At 39.4% G+C, this 18996-nt stretch overlaps 1 protein-coding gene across 1 annotated transcript in view; it reads right to left on the bottom strand.

The window, feature by feature from the left end:
• Positions 1–1453: 1453 nt before the first annotated feature.
• The window catches only part of SACM1L (SAC1 suppressor of actin mutations 1-like (yeast)), a gene marked incomplete at its 5' end in the record, with an annotated part of 20805 nt that continues 3262 nt past the window's right edge, over positions 1454–18996 (bottom strand). The window contains 17 exons of the mRNA XM_009080081.1: positions 1454–2671; positions 3364–3421; positions 4109–4201; positions 4286–4379; positions 4811–4883; positions 4973–5042; positions 5267–5393; positions 7951–8049; positions 9970–10049; positions 10149–10217; positions 10668–10754; positions 10938–11023; positions 11788–11889; positions 14698–14731; positions 16494–16553; positions 17804–17953; positions 18767–18894. Of these exons, the coding sequence (XP_009078329.1) occupies positions 2535–2671; positions 3364–3421; positions 4109–4201; positions 4286–4379; positions 4811–4883; positions 4973–5042; positions 5267–5393; positions 7951–8049; positions 9970–10049; positions 10149–10217; positions 10668–10754; positions 10938–11023; positions 11788–11889; positions 14698–14731; positions 16494–16553; positions 17804–17953; positions 18767–18894 (1547 nt within the window). The remainder of the gene's footprint in view (positions 2672–3363; positions 3422–4108; positions 4202–4285; positions 4380–4810; positions 4884–4972; positions 5043–5266; positions 5394–7950; positions 8050–9969; positions 10050–10148; positions 10218–10667; positions 10755–10937; positions 11024–11787; positions 11890–14697; positions 14732–16493; positions 16554–17803; positions 17954–18766; positions 18895–18996) is intronic.

The following is an 18996-nucleotide window of genomic DNA, read 5'->3' on the forward strand; positions in this document are numbered from 1 at the left end:
ATTTTAAACCTGCTTTGAAAAAACCCCCACAATAAATCCCAAGCCCAACACAAGTCCTAGAACCTGTAAAGCATTAATTTATTGTAAAAAATGTACAGCTTCAGGATCCAAAGTTGTAATAGTAGAAATTTTGTGTGTGTGTGTGAGGGAGAAGACAGCTTGTCTTCTCACCTAGTGAGGGTGTGAGGGAGAAGACAGCTTGAATTTCCATCCTGAGCATCTGTTGCTGGGGTCAGTATAAGCACCTGAAGTGCTCTTGAGAGGAAAGAGGCAGAGAGCACCAAGCAGAGGCGATGCCTGGGATGCAGCACTGGAGAACTCCGGCCGCAGTAGCTCTCACAGCGAGATCCAGCCCTGGCAATGACAACTGCAACATGACAGCAGTGCAAACACAGAGGCACTGTGTGAGATCATCAGTATTCCAGCACAGCAGAGCAAGATCCCCAGTGCAATTAGCAGACACAAAACCAAATCATCCTTCCACTGAGAAACAGCTCCTAGGGACCAATCTGGAAACAGCCCCCTGCAAAGACCAAAATGCACCACAGACAGCACATCTAAAAAAAGTTGAACATTTTATTGTCATTTAAGAGTACACCATTTGTGATCTTAGAAATACAGACTCCTTGCAAAGCACTGAAACACAGGTGCCTTCCAACTTCTAAAACCTACATTATTCTATGCCTTACAAACCCTTTTATATTAGCAATTCAAGTTTGGTCTTTGCTTCAACAAGTTCTTCACCAAAGATGCAACAACTTAGTTCTAGACTGTAAGACAACCAAGCCAAGGTTCAGATTCCACCCACCAGTGAGCTACCACAATCATTACTTTCAAGTACTGAGTCTATGGTGTTCTTGTACTTCACTGCCCATAAGGGACTTCGCCTTGGAAAATTTTAAGTTAGAGGATTTTCCAGTTAACCACCAACTGGTACTTCCATTACAGCATCTAGAAGCAAACAGATATTTTGCAAGTACTAGTGCTCATGAACAGGTTAAGTTTACACAAAACCCAGAGAGGCCTCCAGAAACATTCAAGGTTAAAATGAACAGTTGAAAAAAAAAAGAAAAAAAAAAGAAAAAAAAAAAAAATCTGTACACATTTTCAGTTATAACACAAGGGAACACTGGAGTAACAGTGTTTTGTGTCCTAGCTTCCATAGTGACAACTGTGCTAGTCCTAGTAGTACTCTACATGTTTCTCGCTTGCCCCTGTTTAAATTTTATACTGGCAATCTGAATATACAGCTGTACTTACAGGAAATATTAAACAATGCACAGCGTCTTAAGCAAGTTCCATGGCTGGTTTTGAGCAAACCATATAAAATAAGTGACAAAATAGTTTAAAATTGGTCCTTATACAGCTTGGAAGCACTAAATTTAAAAGACACACATTAACCAGCACGAATTAGTCTGCAGCTTTTTTTTTTTCTCCTTTTCTGTTTTCTGTTAAAGAGTGTGTTACAGTATCATGCATGAAAAGTAAGCTGCTGCTCTCAAGTGCAAACACGGAGTTTAGACTAAACACTTTCTCCTCAGGTTGTTACTCCTCCTGTCGTGAATTGTCCCGACATAACCAAGGATAGAAGCAGCTGACTAGCAAAACAACGTGAAGTTCATCTTTTATGTTGTGACCCATTCATAACGTAATGGAATACTTTGGAACTTTAGCATAAGGAAGGTTCAATAAACACTGCAAAGGACTTTTACATTCTTTGTTTTCATTTACATCTTTAGAAAGAAAATTCTATATTTTAACCTCACTAACTACTGAATTTTCATAAGGAGACTGTAGTATTGAAACAGTGCAAGACATTTGCAACTTCAGGAACATCCAACTACACTGCCCTTTCACCCGAACAATGATTAGCAGAATATTGCATCAGTTCTAGATAAACAAGACAGGACAAAAAAACCTCATTTTAGAAGAGCATTAGGATTCAAGAGGTCTTTCGTATTTAGTGAAAAGAATCCACACACAAATATGCACAAAGGACTCTAACACAGGACTTTACCACAACAAATGTAATCCAGCTGTAAGTCTGGACCTAGACTTTTTATTGGTATGAAGCCATATTTGTTCAGAGTCCACTATCAGATGCTCCATTATTAATGCTTCAACATTTGGGTATTTTGACACGTTAACATCAGAGCTCTGTCCTGTCAAGGCAGAGGACAAGATACAGCTGAAACAGCCCAGGTGGACCACAAGCTTCAGCAGTCCACTTAAGCTCTCAAACAATCCAGACACCAAATACTTGGCTTTCATCTTTGCATTACCCCACAAAGCATGGAGCCCTGTCCACTAATGCAATATTCCAAAGACCATTGCAACTAAGACTGTCAAGTCAGGTCTCAGTTGAAAGCTACCATCACCACCACCAGACATTGTTTCCTCTCCTCCACCCCCCCCACCAATGCCAAGGAAAAAAGTTCAGGAGACCACTATTTGGTGTGGAAAGCAAGTCAGTAGAGACTCCAAGTGTGGCTTGAAGAATCCTCAGTACCAAGCCGCTTTCCACACACACAAATTCAGTCCATCTTCTCTTTCTGGACCAGCTTGGGTGCATCTACAAAATCCTTGCCATTGTAAAGGATGATAGCAAAAGTTCCAAAGCTTGCGCTTCCCCAGAAAAGCACATAGGCCAGTGTCTCAGTCCACGTATCACCTGTGAAGAAGAGTCAGATAAACATCTTAGCTCATTATCTCCAAATATCACAGAGTTTTATTTTAGCACAAAAGAAAAGTATTTCACGCCCTCCCTCAGATCTGTTGTCAAATAAAGTCCAAAGTCTTTCACAGGTACTGCAGGTTTTCCTTTTTCTATTTCCTTACCTAGGAAAACCATGTTTGCCATACAGTTCTTGGAACACTTAGAACAGACATCTATGGAAGTCAGTCAACTCTACTGGCACCAACGCTAGAAAATTCAAGGCAAAAGCAGAAGGCAAAAACCTTCAGCACTACCAACAGATTTATATCACGGGAACAACCATCAGAACAGGCTTGTGTCTATACCTGACTGCTCTGAACTGTCTTTCTGCCCAAAATTAGACAGGTATTCCTCTGGGGGTTCATCCAGCCTACAATAAAGCTAAATGGCTACTCAGGTGCAACTAAATTTGGGAACAATTAACCACCCTTTAAGTGACTTCTACAGAAGCTTTAACAATGTTTTCTCTAGTACCTCAGTCTTTTCCACATCAGTGATACAATGCTAACTCTCAGCCCTCCAGAGCCATGCTCAAACACCTTTTAGAACGACTGAGCAGCAGTTTAATACTGAATAGTTACTGGCAATCATTTATAGCAAGTCCATACAGAAAAAATGTTAGAAAATTAAACTCAATAGTGACTTACCAGCCATTAGCAAACAAATAATGCACATGGAGAAAGCAACCACCATAATAATAGGCAACTGAGGAAAGAGAAGAAGAAGAATCACTTTTTATAGCAGCACATATACTCCTTACTTCCCTTTAATTGTACTGCAAAGCTGTTTACTTGCTGTGCAATGATGTTGCTTTAATACTCAATTCACCTGCTGTCAGGTACAAACAAAAGTTTGGATAGCTCCAGAATTTGGAAGTGTGTGTTCAATTACTATATAGTAAAGTTCACCTTATGTGTACTAACAGAGACGTTGAGGTTTGTGTTTTGTTTAAAACCCAAACCAGCACCAGGTGCTAGTGAAACCCACCAAGTCCCCAGATCCCATTTCACAAAGCAAAAGGGAGAGGGTGAAAAAATAAAAGGGTTTTTTTGTGTGTTACAGTCTATACTTCCGCATGAAGTGTGAGAAAAGACCTGCAAAAGATTCTTTTGCAGAAGGAAAAAGTCACTGATGGTCACTAGCAGAAATCACCCTCTCCACTTGATGCAGCAGATTTTAAAAAAGCAAGCAGCAGTTTTTCCAATACCTCAGGGACACTCCATTTTCTGCCAAGGGAACAGTCTGGGTTTATTCCTATAAGCAGGTGTCATAGAAACACAACCAGATTTAAGGGATGCTTCATGACTCAACAGACAAGTCCTACTTAGTCACGTGAAGCGAGGGACTAAAGGGTTGTGTTTCTCCAATTGCAAATAAAGTCTCCATACTCACAGCTAAGAACTTCCAATCTTTCTTGTCATGTAGAGGACTAGCAGGTTCTACTTCATCCACTGAATAATTCCCAAGGAAAAGATCAATTGCATCCTGGAAGAGAAAGGGAAGGCAAGAGTTAAAATGCACAGCAATGTTTATCAGATACACTTCCCCACAGTTAAAAGCTTAACCTACTTGTCTAAATCCATCAGAAAAGTTATTTTTGTAGTAACGTATCAATGAGTTCCAGCCATCCATTATTAAGCCCCACTGAGTTCTCTTCCCAGTTCTGAAAAAGTTGTGAAAAACAGTTAATACATTTATAGATTGAGGAAGATAATTTCAGATTTACAGTTCTGTCATGTTTGAACATGTATCATGTTAAACTAATACCTGCCTGGGAATGTATTTATCTAGTGCTGGCTCTGCATTACCACATACATGTATAACAAAGTTTGAAATTAAAATTACACCTCTCTCCAACATACAAAATAAATATGCCTCTTGACAGCAGTTTCTTGGTTTTATTTCCAGATAGCCTTTTCTCCTTTCATATAAACAGAGTGAAGAATGGTGTTCTGTAGATTTTAGTCTGACGTTTTACCATTGCCAAACTTATGGCCTAAGCCCCAAATTAATAATCTTCTTGGATATGAAGATTTATAAATAATCCCAAACACCCCAAACCCCAGAAGGCCTTTACAAGAAAGGCTGACTTGCCTTGTGTAATCAGTCTTTAAGGCACCAGTTCCAGCATATTGTTTGGCACAAGCATTAGCATTATCAGCCCATGCTGTGAATAGGAAAACATTAAGAAATATTAAGGAAGTTATGTACTCTGTTTGGACAAAAGTCATTGTTGGCACTCTATAAACAGCCTACCATTTTTGTAGATTTTCTCAAAGTCTGCTTGCTCTTCAATCCTCTGTCCCACATGCAGAACACCTAGCCTCTGAAACAGAGCAGATTGAGGCTCATTAGTAGTTTGAAAGAAAAATTAAGATTTGCTTTCAGAAGAAGCTGTATTTATTAATCTTGAGTCTGGCCAAAGCATCTCAAGTAAGCAGTATAGTAGTTCAGGTATGCAAGCTCTTACTGCAGTGTTAAAATTACATTTCTGTTCCAAAATAAGTCTCACTTCTCTTCCAGCTTGTTAAACAAGAATAAAACATTTACCTGAAGCTGGGCCTGAAGAGATCTGCGTGCTAACAAGCTCTGGATCACATTAGTCCGATCAAGGCAGTCCATGCAGTTACTGCGGAATATTCCTTCAATTTTACCATCCGAATCCACTAGAAAATAACTAACACACACAACACACCTAAGTATTTAGAGATAACAGTCCATATAAACCACATGTTTTCAGAAATGTAAACCACAACACACCTATCCTGAGCATATGGAGAGCTCTTAGCCATGTGTCTTTGAATGTTGATGTCTCCCTGAATTCTTCCCCTCCCATACTGTAAAACAGCATCGATAGGTGAAGATTTAGTAATCTCAGGGCAGTATTCACTCTCACTATTTAGAAAGCCAAGCAGCAATATTGAGTTTAAGTCACCAGGAAGAGCAGCTCCTGGTGCAAAAAACCTGACAAAAATCAGTACCTTTTTTCCCAGCTATTTTAGTGCCCGAGCTCCACAGATATCAAGACGTTTAGCAGAACGTAACAGCAGGTGTAACCAGGTTTGAATACACCTGGTCACCAGGTTCACTCCAGCCAGCAATGCATAAAAGCTCACACGAGTTGTCATGCACACTTCTTCCAGAAAGGTATTCAGACTCCTTAAGGCCAAAACTGAAAATTCTGCTACTGTCACATACTATTCTCTCCATGATGTGATCATCTAGGGGAACCAAATGTTCCCTCTTGCAACTGCATATGCTAATTGTTACCTCAATCTTTTTAATCAACTAAACCAGGTGTTTCCAGTAGTTGATAACACAGCTCATTTTAAATACTGAATCGCATGCAAATATTCCAATACTGAGCTGGTAAAACAAATATGCTAATCCAGTTATCACCTGGATGTGTGAATGGGACAGAACTACACTTGTCCTGCCACAGCATGAAACCTCTAGCTGTCTAAAGATTTACTGATCATATTCTACAGATTAAGTTACTCCATTATGTCACAATGAACTCTGAATGTACACTAACATGTGATCCACTGTTACCAGAGAGCATTTTAAGATTTTAAGTCGAGTTATGCAGTACTACAATCAACAGCCTTAGAAGCATATGAATTTACTTTGTTCAACTTTTTGTTGTCCTTTTAGAAGCTATTTTCATCATTCTTGAAGAATTAGTTTTGCTAAACCAAGTTTTACATTGTTGTACGATTAAAGAATACAATGTCACCTGTGAAATCTTCATTTTCTCCCTACTCCCCCCAAAGCTTTGCCTAGAACTGATATTAGAATAACAAACTATGTTATAGACAGGAACATCTACTCGTAAGTGCTGTACCTCCTATAGAAGCACTCAAAAGTGTTTTAAAAACACCTCCCCAAACCTAGCTGTTCTCTGACAGATCTTTCACAACTGGATTTAACCTGCAGGAAATAGTGTTGTTTAGCTCCCTTGGGGTTGCAGAACTGTTTCCTAAGTTCAGAACTTAACACTTTTCTGTGCCTATTTAAGCAATAGCCACCCTAGATGAAATATAAAGGCAAGGTAGATGCAGCATAATCTTGAGGAAGAGTCTTTGATTTTGTATCTGGGTTTGGAGACACGTGGCCTTTTTTCTCCCCTCTGTTTTTCTTCATTTCAAAGCAACTCGGTTCCTTTGTAAGCCTCCAATGGCAGGTGCCAGCAAACACGTTATGGGATCTAGTATTAAATCTCAGAATGGAGGATCCTTATTGCATAGGAAAACACAGCAATCTTACTTCTCCTTATTTGAAGTGCTCAAAGCCAATTTATTCTTCAGACCTTTGTATGTTTTTAAGGCTTTATTTTGTGGTGGACAGAGAATATCCACTGTCATCTGATTAATGTATACTATTCCCACAGCCTTCATCTCAGGCAAGAGATTTTTGTGAACAAGACTCCTGTTCTACTCCACAGCTCACCTAATTTTATTTTGTTAGGACAGAATATCCCACTGCCAGTTTTACAATGTCTTTGTACTTTAGGCACAAGACTTCAGAAACAGGAAGGAAGCAATCAGAAAAGCAGAACAAAGTAAACCATTTCCCTAGCAAACTACAGGTCTACAGGTAGCAAAGACCAAGAAGTGCTTAAAAGCAACACACTTGTGGGAATAAAGGATTTAAATTGATTTGGACATTTAGTCTATGTTTATATGACTGACAAAAATGAGAGTTTGTCTCCTTGCAGGTTACTTACATTAGCAACAGTTAACCAGTGCCAAAAATTGGTGACAACAATGTGTGTTAGAAAAACCAGTTTTGCATGTGCCTGTGAAAGGAGCAATGAGTGTCTGACACTGTGTGGTAGAACAGTTTGCTGTCAATGACACCTAGAATTACTGTTGGATGGAAAAAATGTCATCTAAGGAGACTTCTTCAAAAAATAGCTTCAGCTGTATGCACACTTTTTTTTTTTTCCTCACTTTTTACCCACCCTTAAAGTTGTCACAACTCAAGAGTTGCTACAATTCTCAGAACTACTTTACTAAGACATAACAAGGGCTCTACCTCTTAGCCCCCACCAGGTCTCTAACCCTGCAGGTGGTATCAGGAAGAGATCAGAGATATGCAAACACTAACGAACACAAATGCATCTTCTTCACAGAAGATCATAGGTCTGTCTTACTGTGCCCTTAACACAAGGCAACCATGAGGAAGTGATCTAATTCTAACAGTACAGAAGTGAAAGTACTGCAGAGCCTTACCTAAACTCATCTTGCTGGTCTGCTAGTTTATCCATCAGAATCTGGAGTCGATCCCACCTCATCCGACTGCACTCTTTATGGAAGTCAAACGCCACGTATCTGTTCAGAGAGAAGCACCTTTTCAGGTTACATGTGTACTGCAGTGAAGGTTGCAGAAAACCCTGTGGCAAAGGGTTGATCTGTAAAACACAATACTTGCTTTTCTTTAGAGACTGCTTCCAGCAAATCTGTGGATTTTGTCAGTGCTCTGTAACCTTCCTGCAGCTGTGCCCTTAGTGACACTCAGATTTCATTACAAGATGCCACCAGTCTGGCGAAGCAGCCATTCAATTCCAAGTTACTCATTCTATGTTCTAGCTAGTGTTTTTCCTCCAGAAAGTACAGAAGGTATATGAATCTTATTTCATCTCATTCCTCTCCTCCCCATCAGAATTCTTTTGCCCCTCTCTCTTCCAAGCAACTGCATTGGGAACTTCAGTTCACTTTGAACAGGTGTTGAAATGCAACATTCTTGGCTGGCATAATTCCCTTGATAGCTCTCTAGCAACCCAAAACAGGTACTGTTGCAACAGTTAACTCTATCATAAGAAAATTAAACAGCTACTGACTTGGAACAAGATTTTAACAGCCAATTCATTTATGGTAAGAAGTACTCTAAATAGAGTGTGGGGCTTGATTGAACATTTGTATGTGTATATTTGCTGTGAATTACAGGGCATTACATTTCTTCCCCCAAGCATTTATAATCCCAAAGTTATTATTCGACAACATTTCAGGACTGTTTGCATGAAGAAAGACGGTATACACACACTGAAACAAGTATTGAAGACTCAGTTTTCAGTCTGGCAGGTAAACACCATCAAAACCAACTAACTTTGGTAGCAATGATGAAATGGGGCTGCCAAACATTGCTTTTGAACATACACAGAACATCACCAAAACACATCCTGACATAATTTTACATCTTGGTTTCCACCAGATAGCTTTATAGCAAAGACGCACAGAATTCCACAAACTTTGTGGAATTCAAGCTAAGGTATCACCACCAGCCTAGGTGTGAGAATGAGCAAAGAGCCCACCATAGAAGTGGTGGTCTTCAATAAGAACAAAATAAGAGTACCCATCCACACACCAGTAAGACACAAACATGCCCCCTGAGGGTAGCAAAAGCAGCAGAGAGAAATGAAACAGGTATCTGTAACTATCCTGGAGAAGGCAGCAAGTATGACATCATACAAGCAGAAAGAAGCTTGGAAAAATTCAAAGTATGTCAGGATTTATAAGGGCATCTTGATTATATGCAGCATTTTCTTAGTTACTCTTAAAAGTGAATCCTTATTAAAACAGGATGCCTTTTGGCTTACAGGTAGGATTTCTGCCCTTTGACACATATGAGTAACAAATACAGTGCAGTAATTTCAAGGATAAGGTAGTGGCAAGTATCTGTGGGAGTTGGATGCTATCCTTGCCTCCAGAAGTTAGTGAAAGCAAGCACAGACAGATCGTAAAATTGTGTACTGCACTCAGTATTCCCACAAAGAGATGGCATTTCTCATGATTAAAGTGCATTCTCCATTCTCTTAGCCCATTGTTACACTGAGCTTCAGGCATCTAAACTACACGTTCCCCTTACTGTTCCCTCCTTTATCTCAATTTTTGCTCACACTCAGCACTCCCTTACTAAGTTAGCAGTGTCAGAAGCTAGTTCTACAGGGCATGATTTTCTTTTTGCTAAAATGCAGAAGATCTCCACAGCTCTCACTGCATACTATGACTCCAATACTGTCCTCTGAATTTCTGTCTTTGTTCTGCCTGTCTCCTCCTTGTCCTACATGTGCTTCACAGTCTCAATTCTGCTTAGAATTGTAGGGCCATGGGTCACATGAAGTTACTTCATAAAAATAAAATGCAAACAAATGAGAGGGTTGGTAAAGGCCCCCAAAGAACTGACCACCCCGTGGGTCTCAGAGACAGTGCTTAACTTGTGACATGAAATGGTATGTTTTGTGTCACATGTACCTGACCATTCCATTTGCCATGCTGGTTACCATTTTCGCAAACGTTTGCTCAAGAGGCTTCTCTGAACCTTTTTGGTTAACCTGGAAAAAGGGGAATAAAGAAAAGAAAAAAGACAGTATTGATCAAAAGCCTGCTTAAAAGAACAACAGCTTTTTCAGGAAGAACAAGTGAGAGCATACCAAATTGACAATCATTTGCTTTCCATAGCTAATTATTTGCGAGTCAAAATGTCTTTGGAAGCCATCCATCTGGAAGAGAAAGGAAATGTGTTGACTGATGTACACCACTATTAAGATCTATGCTTCACAAGGAATCTCCATTATCATATTTCTGATGATACCACACACAGGTGGTTTTACAACTAAGAAAAGTGTTTGATGTTCTCTTTTGTGCCAATATATTTCTACTTTGATCCCTCCAGTCCACTTAGATCTCCTTATTAAACATGCTACACATAAGGAGTATTGTACAGCTACTCAAACTGCTGCAAATAAGATCCAAAGAGAAACTACTCCCACTGATGTCTGGGTCTTTTAAATTCATCTTAAGGAGCACAAAGCTTCTTGCTACTACTTCTAAAACATAAAGCTCAATCCAGTATTGCTGATTTTTATTCTTCTGATTACAGTTTGTTACCCTATCGCCTCAATATCAGCCCAGAAATATATTAGAACCCCAAGACACAAACATTCACATACATGATTTACTGACTTGCTGATCTGTGGCTTTGGTTTATACTTGAGGTTTGGTCTTTGAGACCAGAAAAAAGGAATTGATCCACGGGTCTGCAAAAGAATGGAACTGGTTTTAAACAACAGAACTTACAAACTCACTTGAGATTTAAAAACAGAGCAGGCTGGCTTTGTTTATTTGTGAGCATGCATATCATGTATGCAATCTATACTGAAAGACAGAGATATAAATCTATAGATCTTAAGCCACTGAGCAGTTCCACACAGTGACTTTACCTGAACGAACGATGCTTTGCTTCCCTTGTAATGCACAATTTGTTCTGTTTCAACAAAGTTTGCAGCATGCCCTTCTGAATCAATGCCTGTGTAGAAAAAAGACCTTGTTAACTAGCTCAGGCTGCCTGCAGAACAGTGACAACACATCAGCAAAGCCTTCCCAACCTTGTCTTTAAGTCCTCACAGAAATCCTGATGATAGCACAAAGCTGCCTGAAGATGTTAAATTGAACACACCTTTGGTAAAAGTTTAACATGATCTGCACCAAATTTAACTTGAAGCAGCACAGTTCTCCTTGACACATTTTGATATTTCTAGCACTACAAATTTTATACAAAATAAAATACCAGTGCTCTGATGCTGAAATACTCACTATTCAATACCAACAGCACTGCAGAAACTGATTAATTTCTTCAAGAGGACATATGTTGGGATTGGGAACAGAGAAGGTAGTTTAAATCCATTTCCTTGTTCACTTTTTATTTGGAACAATTAGAGAACACCACTCAGTGCTCCCTTGCCAGCACCAGTGATGATGCTCTTAGCCGGATTTACAGCTAGGCCAAAAAGGCTATTACACACTTGTATTTTACTTCCATAAAAATAGTAATGTGTTACAAACCACTATGAAACTTTTGTAGCTGTCTATAGGAGGAATAAAGAACAATCAGTTTTAATAAATTATAAGAACATGCTGCAGTTCATAACAGAGGTTCCTAGTATTTTCATTGGAGTAAGGATTTCTTGAGACAAACTAAGCATGTTTTGTTGTACAAGACATTATACAGCAATTACTCTGGAAGTAACATGTACACATGGAATTCATAGTACTTTTGATTTTCTATTTTACCTCTTACATAGTAGCGTACACCAGCCCTGAAACAGCTTCTTCTGGAAACAAGCAGCCAGTCAAAACACTTGCCATTGATAGAGCAAGAGTGCATAGTGATAACTGATGAACAGCACTAAGGAAAAACCCCCAACATTTCATTAGGGTATTTTTTATGTATCAAGAGGTAGGAAACATCAAGGAACCAAGTGATTACATTCAAAGAACTTTATAAACATTTCTTACACTAACACAGTTGGAAGTTCCTACAAGGAAGCTGGAGAGGGACTGTTTGTTAGGAACTGCACTAATAGGACAAGGAGCAATGGATATAAATTCAAAGAGGGGAAATTTATATCAGATATTAGGAGGAAAGGTTTTTCCGGTGAGGGTGGTAAGACACTGGCACAGGTTTTCCAGAAAGGTAGTGGATGTCCCAACCCTGGCAGTGTTCAAAGCCAGGTTGGAAAAGGCCTTGTGTAACCTGGTCTGGTGGGAGGTGTCCCTGCCCATGGTTGGTACTAGATGACCTGTAAGGTCCATTCCAACTCCTTAACATACTATGATGCTATGAACAGTTGAATATTAAACTTGAGAGACAGTAACAATATTGGGATCCGCATGCACACCACAAACAGGCATCCTACAGCAATGTCACTGATGAGCAAACATTAAAACTGCTTTAAGTTTGAGAAAATCTGATTCTAAAGAAGATTAACCTGGGTCTTATGGTCCCAGTTAAAAAAAATAAAATCATTTAAACGGACTGACATTTGAAATTCTATTCAGTACTGCATCCATCTCATCCAGAATTTTATTAAACTACCTTAACGTTTTCTTGTGCCTATTGTCTTTAACAAAAAATACCACTACAAAACTTTTTTTCTAGGCTTTTAGAAGTGTGAATATCTTGAGGTGTTATACCTTGCACCTGTAAATGCATTTGCAAAGTGCAAATTTTCTCCAGGTAGACTCCCCAGCTTTCATCCTTTGCCCCTACTGAAACCTGCAACTTTAAGAAGCAAGCAAAAGATCAGAAGGGCCAATTTTTGAAAGCTACAGCAGTCTTCTATTCTATAAGGAATCTAGATACTTTGTCTCAAGGTTGGTAAAGTAAATGATCTATCTTCTTTTTTAACCCAGCAAATTTTACAGTGAAATTTAGATTCTACAGTTATGACTCAAATGGGACATAAAGCAGCTCCGTCACATGTGAGCACCTAAGCTATGTTAACGAGCACACTGATTGCACACAACGAACATTTTGATTTGTGCATGTATTTCTGCCAGTACTGTCTGTAAGGAACTAAGAAAATCTAACACAAATTGTCCCCACTCACAATGTCCTCACAATTCACAAATTAAGGCTGAAAAATACCTATTCCTCTGCTTTCCTGGAAAATTACTGCCAGGTCTTACACCCTTTAATTCAATATTTGTACAGCCAACAGTTTTCTGCAAGAAAGGTTACCTCTAACCTTAGCTGATTGGCAATAATCAGCCTATTTTATGTCTTCAATCTCTGTCCTCGTGTCCTCAACAACTTGCTATTGGCAACTTACACACACAAAAAAGGAAAAGACATAATTTGTTCTTTAGAAGGGCTTTTTTGGTTTTGGTTTAGGTTTTTTTATTTTATTTTATTTTGAACAGCAAGGGCAATACAGTTTAGGGCCTTATGTGATCAAAGTCCCAGCTACCCAAGGAAGTCCATTATTTCTCATCACTGCAAGATGAGAATCCCAGTCCACACAGCTGAACAAAGTATATTGAGGTTTACATGAGGAAAAAGAAATGCATCTTTGATTTTACTGAAATAACTGCTTAGGGTAACTCCTAAGTTCTTGCTTAGGGCACTTCCTAGCATTTTTATCACTAGAAATCCAGTTTCTTCACATTCCTGGGTTCTCTAAGGTGCTTGATTAGATTAGAATTACAGCAAAACATACCTTACTTATGCTAATTATTTGTATAGTGAAAACAGGACAGAGCAAGGTGTTAATTGCAGTCTGCAATTGTTAATTGCAATTCACCCAGGACCAGCAGGATAGCGATTAGGTTGTTTTGACAGCTCTGTTTCATTATCTTTCCTTGCCTCTCCGCCTACACCCACAATATTTTCCATTACATGAAGTCACAGGAAAGGAGGACTGGAGATCTGCCAGCTGCTGACAGTCCTACCAGATCAACCAATTCCATCTGGAAGTCGCTCCCTGCACACACCTGAGGGCCTTTGCAATGGATGAACAAAGGAGAATGTGGCATGAGTTGCTCTATCTAGTCTTGCCAGTCCTTTTCACGCTGCCAGGCCAGGAGCAACTACCCAGGACTTACTGCTGATGGCACACTGCATGAGGCACACTGCCTCCAGAGAGCATTTGGCTTACTTGCAGCATACAGCCCTTCTCAGAAATAAACTCATCGCTGCTTTGCTAAAAAGGCTGTTACCCAAAGCACTGGTGCTGGAAAAGCAGCTGCCTAGGAGAAGCATCCCAGGAGCTTTCAGCAGAACTTCTGATCCTTCTATTCATCAACAAGAACATCCATAATCGCTCCTTCAAGTCCAAACTGTTCTCCCTTATTTTATATCCAAACTAAATGCATCCTTATAGCAAGACAGAAAAGTACTAAGGCTGATATAAAACCATTTGCCATATCAATCCTAACCTTCAATCCCACTGAAAGAGAGTTATGCAAACCACACCTGTAAAATTAAGTATATTAAGCCGTAAAAGCAGAATATTCAAGGGAGTGAACATATCAGTGGGCTACCAAACAACATGTAATGCTCACATATGAGCAAACTATAACTCAATTCTGACGTTGCCAACTATCACAGAGCACAATGTAGCAATAGAGCAGCCTCACCAGAACCATTTCACTGTTGGACTACCCATATTCAGCACTGAGTTTTACAACATGAAAGGATACATCCATGCATCACTGGCGTAGCAAACCTATGGATCTGAAACACACAAGTCATACATGTTAAAAGCATTAAACACTAGCAGCCAAAAAAAATGTTTTGTGGTAGTTTCATATACTTTATATCCTTTACTTTTTGTTTAGGGTGCAGTAATTCGGAGAAAAAAAGTTCAAGACAAACAGCAATATATGTAATCCTTATTAGCAGGAAGGAAAAAGTGAAAGTCTAATCCTAATTAAGCAGCCTCGACAAAAAGCAAGCTGCTTTGTCCTCCTATACATAGCATTACTCTTCTGCAAACATGCCAGAGATAAAGCAGTACATGCTGAAAACCTTTTGACATGGTATTTACTTTACCTCCATAGTAGGATGTATGAAGATAGCAGTTAATATCACAGGGCTTCAGTAAGAAATACTTTTATGTGATTAATACTAAAAATCCTTGTTCCAGGGGTTTTCCTCACCCTGCCACTCCTGCGTAACTTGGCCTTTCACTAAAACTTTTAACATTTTCTAATACTAAAAGTCAGACATCCCACACCTCATTACCTAAAATTGTTCCTGCAGTAAACCACCTGTAGTCAATATTAGGCCATACTTCCCCTCACATATCAGTTAGCTCCCTTTTCAGCTTCTGTATCTCACCTCCTACGTCTGTTTTCACTAACCAGCCACATTTGGCTTTCCTTGCTGTTCCCACCACAGCTTCTCGCTCATTTCCCAAGCTTTGTTTGCATAGCACTATCTAAACCTTATACCCAGTCATCTGCCTGCAGAATATGCACAACAGCCCTTTGCCAAAACATCTCTGCATTCCAGAGGCACTGCACGATCCAGCCTTTGGGAACAGTGCTGTCTAATGGAACAGCACATCTCCACAGGTTACCGAGACAGAAATAGCAGCAGTGCGTCATTCGCCTCGATAAATGCAAAGCACTGATGGAGAGAAGAGGCTGCTGCAGCACAGACAATTCAAGCAGTTTAACACACATCTGATGTCTCCAGTAGGAAGGAGCTTAGATCAGTCTGGCCATTAAGGTATACAGTCGTGGCTTATGGTCAGGCACTTGTATTTGCTGGACTAAGTGAACTCGAGGCTTACACTGTGCTGGTCTTCATTTGAAACTGGAAGAATCTAAACTGTCAGTCTTACTCTTTGTTACCTGCTTTATGACCTTATTCACTAGGCAAATGGAATATAAACTGCACTCATGGAGAAAGAGGTGAGAGTCTTGGGGAAAAAAAAGGGACAAGCTGAACCTTTCCTGTACCTGAAGATAAATGAGTAGCTAAACTTCAAAATACTTGAGAAGCATATGCTGTGCAGTGTAACTTCCTCTTTGGTTTACATGAGCATGTATCTGCACAGCACAGTATCTAGATTCTTTAGAGTGGTCAGGCACTGGAATAGGTTGCCCAGGGAAGTGGTGGAGTCACCATCCCTGGAAGCATTTGAGAGGCATCTGGACCTGGCACTGGAAGATACGGTTTAGGGGTTACGGCAGAGTGACAGGTTAATGGTTGGACTTGATGACCTTAAAGGTCTCTTCCAGGCTTGATGATTCCATGATTCAAAGGCAGACACTTGCAAAAGTCAGCTTCCTAGATGTACTACTGACAACACTGACATCATGTTGGAAGTTTGAAAGCAAAAGTCTCACTGTACTAAACTAGAAGATAAATAGCCACTTTATACTTTATATTCTGTCTGAAAGAAGAGACAGAATTACAGGAAACTGTTGCAAACATATAGTAAAAGTATCCTTGTTATCTATTAATACAATCATTCCAAAGTGTTTACCTCTGGCTGAGCAGCAAACTCTCTAAGAAGGTGTCCATTCCATACAAACCGTGGATCTGCCTGCAGCAAGAAAAGAACATGATACAATGCTTTGGTGCCTCTATGTTGGGGTTGTTTCCTTCTACAAATACTGTTAAAAAAACCAAAAGACACAGATATAAAAGAAAAAACAACAAAGCACCCACACACCAACCACAGGCCAGGCTTCTCTTGCAGAGATAAACTGGAGGTCTCCAAAATTGCCACCACCCTTTTGCTAAGCCATTACACTGCAGCCACAGGAGTATGAAATTACATTGAAAAAATTTTAACCATCTAAGATCTGAATTTACTTGAAACTGATGTCTTTTTTCTACTGTACTTTGCCTCTCAAACAACCTCCTGAAGTACCACAATTTTAAGGCAAACCAATCCTTTCATGCCCACAACTGCTCTCCCTGGCAAGAGCACTACCAGAGCAGCATGTGATGATGCAGAACTGTTCCCAAATATAATTTTTTCCAGTATTAAAAAAGTGTATATAAAATCTTATAACTTCCCCAGCTTAAATACTTCCAGTAACTAAGACACACCAACTCCTGACGCCACTGCCAACTCCTTGGCAAACAAAAACTGCTATGGACATACAAGGTTCACAATAGGTTTTACGAGGTTTTGGAGTATAGTAAGTTACCAGACTAAGGATTCTGGAACTCTGGAAACACAGGAGAATTTCTAGCTCAAATTGCATTTGTCTGTTGTCTTTGAGACAAAAGTAGCATATTAAACTCATTCTTCAAACATAAGGAATTGGTATACTTCAGACAGAATACAACATCCAAGACCAACAGCCATAAACCCCACAGTTCTATTCCACATTATTCTGGAAAAGAATATGGAGCCAACTGCTGCTTGTTCCACTTTGGATTACTCCTTTGACCTGGAATCAGATGGGAAATTACTTGCTTTCTCTCACTTTTTTCTGCTTAGTTCCCTCTTATGGCAATGAGAAGAGTTCAATATTAAAATCAGAGGTGAATTGGCAAACTGTTTTGGATTTTTTAAATCCATTTAAAGCACACTGCACAAAGTACTTCTAACTGTCTGATCTAGAAGTCTGACATCACATTGGAACAGATTTCTAGAACATCATGTTGCTCAAGCTATGGGACTTAAGGAAGGGCAAACTATTATGCTCAGCCACAACCCCTAATAGTTTGGCTAACACACTGACATCATTTAAACATCATCTGCATAAAGTAAACTTAAGCCACGCAAAACTGACTGACAGTGTCCAAGACACAGATAACTAAGCAAAATGAAATCCTTACCCTCTCTAGGAGGCTCATTTCCTGGAACTCTGGGCTCGTGTTGGCTAAGCGCTGCAGAGTGTGTGTTAGGTCGTAGCTTGTTGAGAAGTAAAACCCATCCACGCTCAAGACATGGTTAAGCATTGATAAAAATACTTTGTTGTCCTGCAACTGTTGAGATGAGAAAAGAGGACAGAAGAGAACTCTCATGTTATCATCCAAGTATTTTATTCTATTAAGCTACCACTACTTTTTGAAGTGATGAGATGAATTTTGCTAGTGCGCTAGCAATACATGACATCATCCAGGGATTACCATACAAGAAGGAAACCATGAGTTTGCAATTCTGATACCAGTTCACTGATAACTTGCAGCTAGCACACTGCAACCAAAGTCTGCAAGAACAGTGGAGAGCAGAGAACAGTATTCCTGTGAGGTAAATAGCTACTGATACTGAACTAATATTAACAAAATCCAAGAAAAAAGGAAGCTATTACCTTCCCTGAGAACTGTTCAGTAAAAAACCCCCAAAACAAACAAACAAAAAAACCAGCTCCATTCATTAGACACCCTCATCTGCTCTTTATCAGTCCAGTACATGTGTTTTAAACAATCTCCCAAAAAAAGAACCCCAAACAATTCTTCCTTGCTAACTGAGCAACTGAGCAAGACAGAAAAAATGACAGCAATGCAGCTTATAGCAAGCATAAGAATGATTGGCCATCTTTAAAAGAGCAAAAATACACATCCGTAAACTGTGGATGATATTCTAAGTTGCACAATGCCAGTTCATCATCTTGAATGCCACAATTTTATAGCCATCTATACCCATTACTACATCAATTCTAGCAGCCTGAACAAAGCAGAAAAAAAGGTATAGTTCAAAGAGCTTCTTTAAAAAAAAATCATATCAGTTAGGTCCTGTGGTAATAGACATTAACATAAGGAACCATTCCTCCACACTCCTCTAATCAATGCACCTACCTGAATATCAGTTAAGTGCAGCATGGTCTTTTTGTAGGAGAGGATGTCAAAGTCTGTTGCTTTCCAGATTGCATGACTGAAAATCTCACCTACTTTTTTCTTTTTTGTTATTACAATAAGATATGTGCCTGTGAACCAGAAAGAATAAAGATTTAAAAAATAAAAATAGCAGATGCACAAATTAAGAAAGCAGCTTATAACCATACCAGAAAGATTAAACCCATAGGAAA

Source organism: Acanthisitta chloris, unplaced genomic scaffold (genome assembly GCF_000695815.1).
Source record: "Acanthisitta chloris isolate BGI_N310 unplaced genomic scaffold, ASM69581v1 scaffold6618, whole genome shotgun sequence".
In the NCBI taxonomy this organism is placed as follows: Eukaryota; Metazoa; Chordata; class Aves; order Passeriformes; family Acanthisittidae; genus Acanthisitta; species Acanthisitta chloris.